The following is a 3601-nucleotide window of genomic DNA, read 5'->3' on the forward strand; positions in this document are numbered from 1 at the left end:
TATCCCGGGGATGTTCAGGGGCTGTTTTGGGCTATCCTGGGGTTGTCCCGGGGCTGTTTCGGGGTATCCTGGGGGTGTCCCGGGGCTGTTTCGGGGTGTCCCGGGGATGTTCAGGGGCTGTTTCTGGGTGTCCCGGGGTTGTCCCGGTCCTGTTTCGGGGTATCCTGGCGGTGTCCTGGTGCTGTTTCGGGGTGTCCCAGGGATGTTCAGGGACTGTTTCGGGGTGTCCTGGGTGTGTCCCGGGGCTGTTTCGGGGTGTCCCGGCGGTGTCCAGGGGCTGTTTCGGGATGTCCCGGGCGCTCCCCTCACGCCGGTCCCCGCGCCGGAGCACAGCGCCCCCGCGCGGCCCAGCGAGGACGCGCCTGCACGCGGCCCCGCCACGCCCCTTGGCCGATGGCCACGCCCCCAGCGCGAGCCCCCTTCTGCCCCCCCGCGCCATGTCGGAGGAGAAGCCCCGGGTGAGGCGGGGAGAGGAGCGGGCGGAGCCGGCGGGAGGGGAGCGGCTGCAAGGCGGCAGGGGAGGAGCCGGCGGGAGGGGAGGAGCGGGCAGCAGGGAGGGAGGGAGCGAGCAGTGGCCGCCCCTCCTCGTCCCGGGGCAGGGCTGCGGTGCGGCCCCGCCTCGCCCGCGGCGCGAGGCCGCCGAGGTGTGGCGGCCGGGGGGAGCGGGGGCGGCCCGGGTGCCGCGGGATGTGGCGGGTGCCGTCCGGCCCGAGCGGGGCAAACCCGGCCGGGCTGTGAGCCCGCCGCATCCTGCAGTTTTCCGTCCAGGAAGGCGTGGAAACGGAGCACGAGCATATCGACCTGAAAGCGATCGGGCAGGACGGCTCCGCGGTGCGGTTCAGAATAAAGCGGCCCGCTCCGCTGAGCGAGCTCATGAGGGCGCACTGCTGCCGACAGGTGGGCGCGGGCACGGCCCGGGGGCTCCGGGGGGACTCCCACGGACCCAAAGGGCTCCGCCACCTCGGCCACCCCCACTCTCCGCGGGGAAGCGTGCCCGTGCTGCTGGAACCCTCGCTGCTTCTCTGCCCGGATCGTGGAACGTGCTCGTGGGCAGGCTCAGGGTGTCCAGGTGTGTGGCAGAATGAGGAGCTGGGATGCTGGCAGCTTCTCGCTGCGGAGCTCGTAGCGGTGAATGGAGTCTGCCTCTTCCTCCTCAGGTGCTCCCTAATGTCCCGTGACAGAGTTACACAAATTCCTCCAGTTCCCATCCTGACTTTGAGACAGTTCACTAACCCTCAGTCCTGTCATCTCCAAAACTTTCCTCGACTTTGAGTGCATTTTCTATTAGGAAAACGGCACAAAATGAATTCTTCTATGCCACAGCTTCCTCGTGGGTTGTTTCCTTCTCCCCTCCTGTGTCTCCTGCTGCCTATTGCACAGCTATGACCTGTGTTCCACAGGTGTCACAGGCTGTTCCTCAGTGCCATCCTGAACTGAACAGGAGAAGGATGAATCCCACAGCTCAGTTCCTGAGCCTGGAGCTCCCAATTTTACGCAGAGCAGAGGGTGGGCCTGTGAATGGCTTTGGAAACGGAGTCAGATTTGGTTTGCCATGGTCAGTTACCTGCAGGATCCTTGCTTTGCTTATTCAAACTTCACACTCTGCCCTGCTCTGTGCCTGCTGCACCCTGACACCTCTCTGGGTTTTGGAGAGGTGTGGGAGTTTTAGCATTCCTGTGTGTGACAGAAGTGTGAATCACATGGATTTTAGAGGGCAGAGCAAGGTCCTCAATCCCTGATGCAGGGAATAAAGGCTTCCTCACGTGATTAAACATTGTCAGAACAGGATTCAGTAGTGTGGTAACTCAGGTTTTAAGGGCAACGTAAAGTTACGAGCATTTGACCTTCCTCAGTGTAGACAGCAAGACAAATATGCTCAGAGTCCTGGTGATTGAATCTTAGAGAATCACTGACTGGTTTGGGGTTAGAAGGGAATTTAAAGCCCATCCAGTCCTACCCCCTACCACAGGGACACCTTCCACTGTCCCAGGTTGCTCCAAGCCCCATCCAGTGTGGCCTTGGACACTTGCAGGGATGGGAAAGCCACAGCTTCTCTGGGCACTCACTGCCCTCACAGGGAAGAATTTCTTCCTAATACCTGATCTAAATCTATCTTGTGTCATCCCCCTTGTCTTTTGAGTGTTCATTTTGTCAGCACGTGTTCTGCCAGTAAATCCGTGACTATTTAGTTTGCAACCAGAAACACGAGTGTGGTTTCTTATATGTAACTTTGAACTTGCAGGGCTTGTCAATGAGGCACATCATGTTCCTGTTTGATGGACAGCCAATTAAAGAAGCAGACACACCTGCACAGGTATGAAAAACACTCTTACTGCAAATTGCTACACAGACATTTGGATGTCTGAGTGGTGATCAAAGGGGCTTGAAGTCAAAATGATCCTGAAATAGTTGCTGTGAGTTTAGCATGTTCCAGCAAATTTGTGCAGGGTGACTGATGGAAATTGTTTCATGTCTTAGTTAATGAAAGTTATTCCTGAAGGGCTGATTAGGAGCAGAGAGCCATGTGCTTTTGTCACCACGTGTTTTTCAAGTTTTCTGTATTACTTACAATTTCTGTATTTTTAAGATGTTAAAGCAATCCCTGTGTAACTCCCACAGCTGGAGATGGAACACCGTGACATGATCAAAGTGTACCAGCAGCAGACAGGTGGAGGGTGCTAAGACTCAGCATCTTTTGGAGAGCAGTTTGAGGATCCTCGTCACACCTCACACTCTTGTCTGTCCTTGGATTTGCTGTTTTATTAGGGAACAAATGGACATGCCAATCACCCTGGGTTCCTTGAAACTTCACAGGGTATTTACCAAAGTTGCTTGTTGTCTTTGACATTCTGAGTAGACAATTTAAACTAGTATCTGCAGGGATTGAGCTGTGTCTGAAGTTCTTCATTTTACGTATTTTACGTTCAGATTAAGTAATGTGTGTTGTCTCTCTGTTGTTAGCCTTTTTTAAAATTTATTGTTTGTATTCTCTTTTTTCTTTCTTTAAACTTGTGGCCTAAGCATTCATCCATGGGTTGGGACACTGAGTGTTCATTCCTGGCTCTGGTTGGTCTTGTCCCTCTGTTTTAACTCAAACTATATAAACAGTTCAATGTATTTTCATGCCAGGTGTGAGTGTACAAGTTTCCTTTCAAGGTGTGCCTGAGAGAAGGAGCACAGACACAGGTTTTAAGTTTTTAGCTGGTGTTACAAATTCAGCCAGTCCCCTGGGCAGCATCGTGCCCTTGGCTGGGGCTAGAACACAATACAATACTTAGGATAGGGTTGAAGTACTTCAGGTTTACATGTGTTTTTTCGTATTATGATAAAGCAGGCCAAAATATATTTTTAATGCAGAAATAGGTTGTTTTGTGTTTTGGGGTGTTTTTTTTTGTCCTGCACTATTGCAGAACTGGAGGTAGCAGGGCAGCTGGTTCAAAAACTTAATGCTTGTGATAGAGTAGCTGTGTTTTTTTGTTGTGCAAGGTGATAAAAATCCCATCACTGAAATTCCAGCTGTTTGCTGAGGGCTGATCTGTCCCTTTGCCCTGCTCCCTTAACTTTGATTCTCGCTCTGTGGGCACTGGAGTCTGTGGCCTCA

At 53.3% G+C, this 3601-nt stretch overlaps 1 protein-coding gene across 1 annotated transcript; it reads left to right on the forward strand.

The window, feature by feature from the left end:
- The first annotated feature begins 437 nt into the window (after positions 1 to 437).
- LOC119704469 (small ubiquitin-related modifier 3-like) lies at positions 438 to 2682 on the forward strand. Its single transcript, XM_038145802.1, has 4 exons — positions 438 to 458; positions 769 to 897; positions 2243 to 2314; positions 2620 to 2682. Exons 1-4 carry the CDS (start codon positions 438 to 440, stop codon positions 2680 to 2682), a joined length of 285 nt encoding a protein of 94 aa, XP_038001730.1.
- Positions 2683 to 3601: the final 919 nt, after the last annotated feature.

Source organism: Motacilla alba, chromosome 9, assembly GCF_015832195.1.
Source record: "Motacilla alba alba isolate MOTALB_02 chromosome 9, Motacilla_alba_V1.0_pri, whole genome shotgun sequence".
NCBI lineage: Eukaryota > Metazoa > Chordata > Aves > Passeriformes > Motacillidae > Motacilla > Motacilla alba.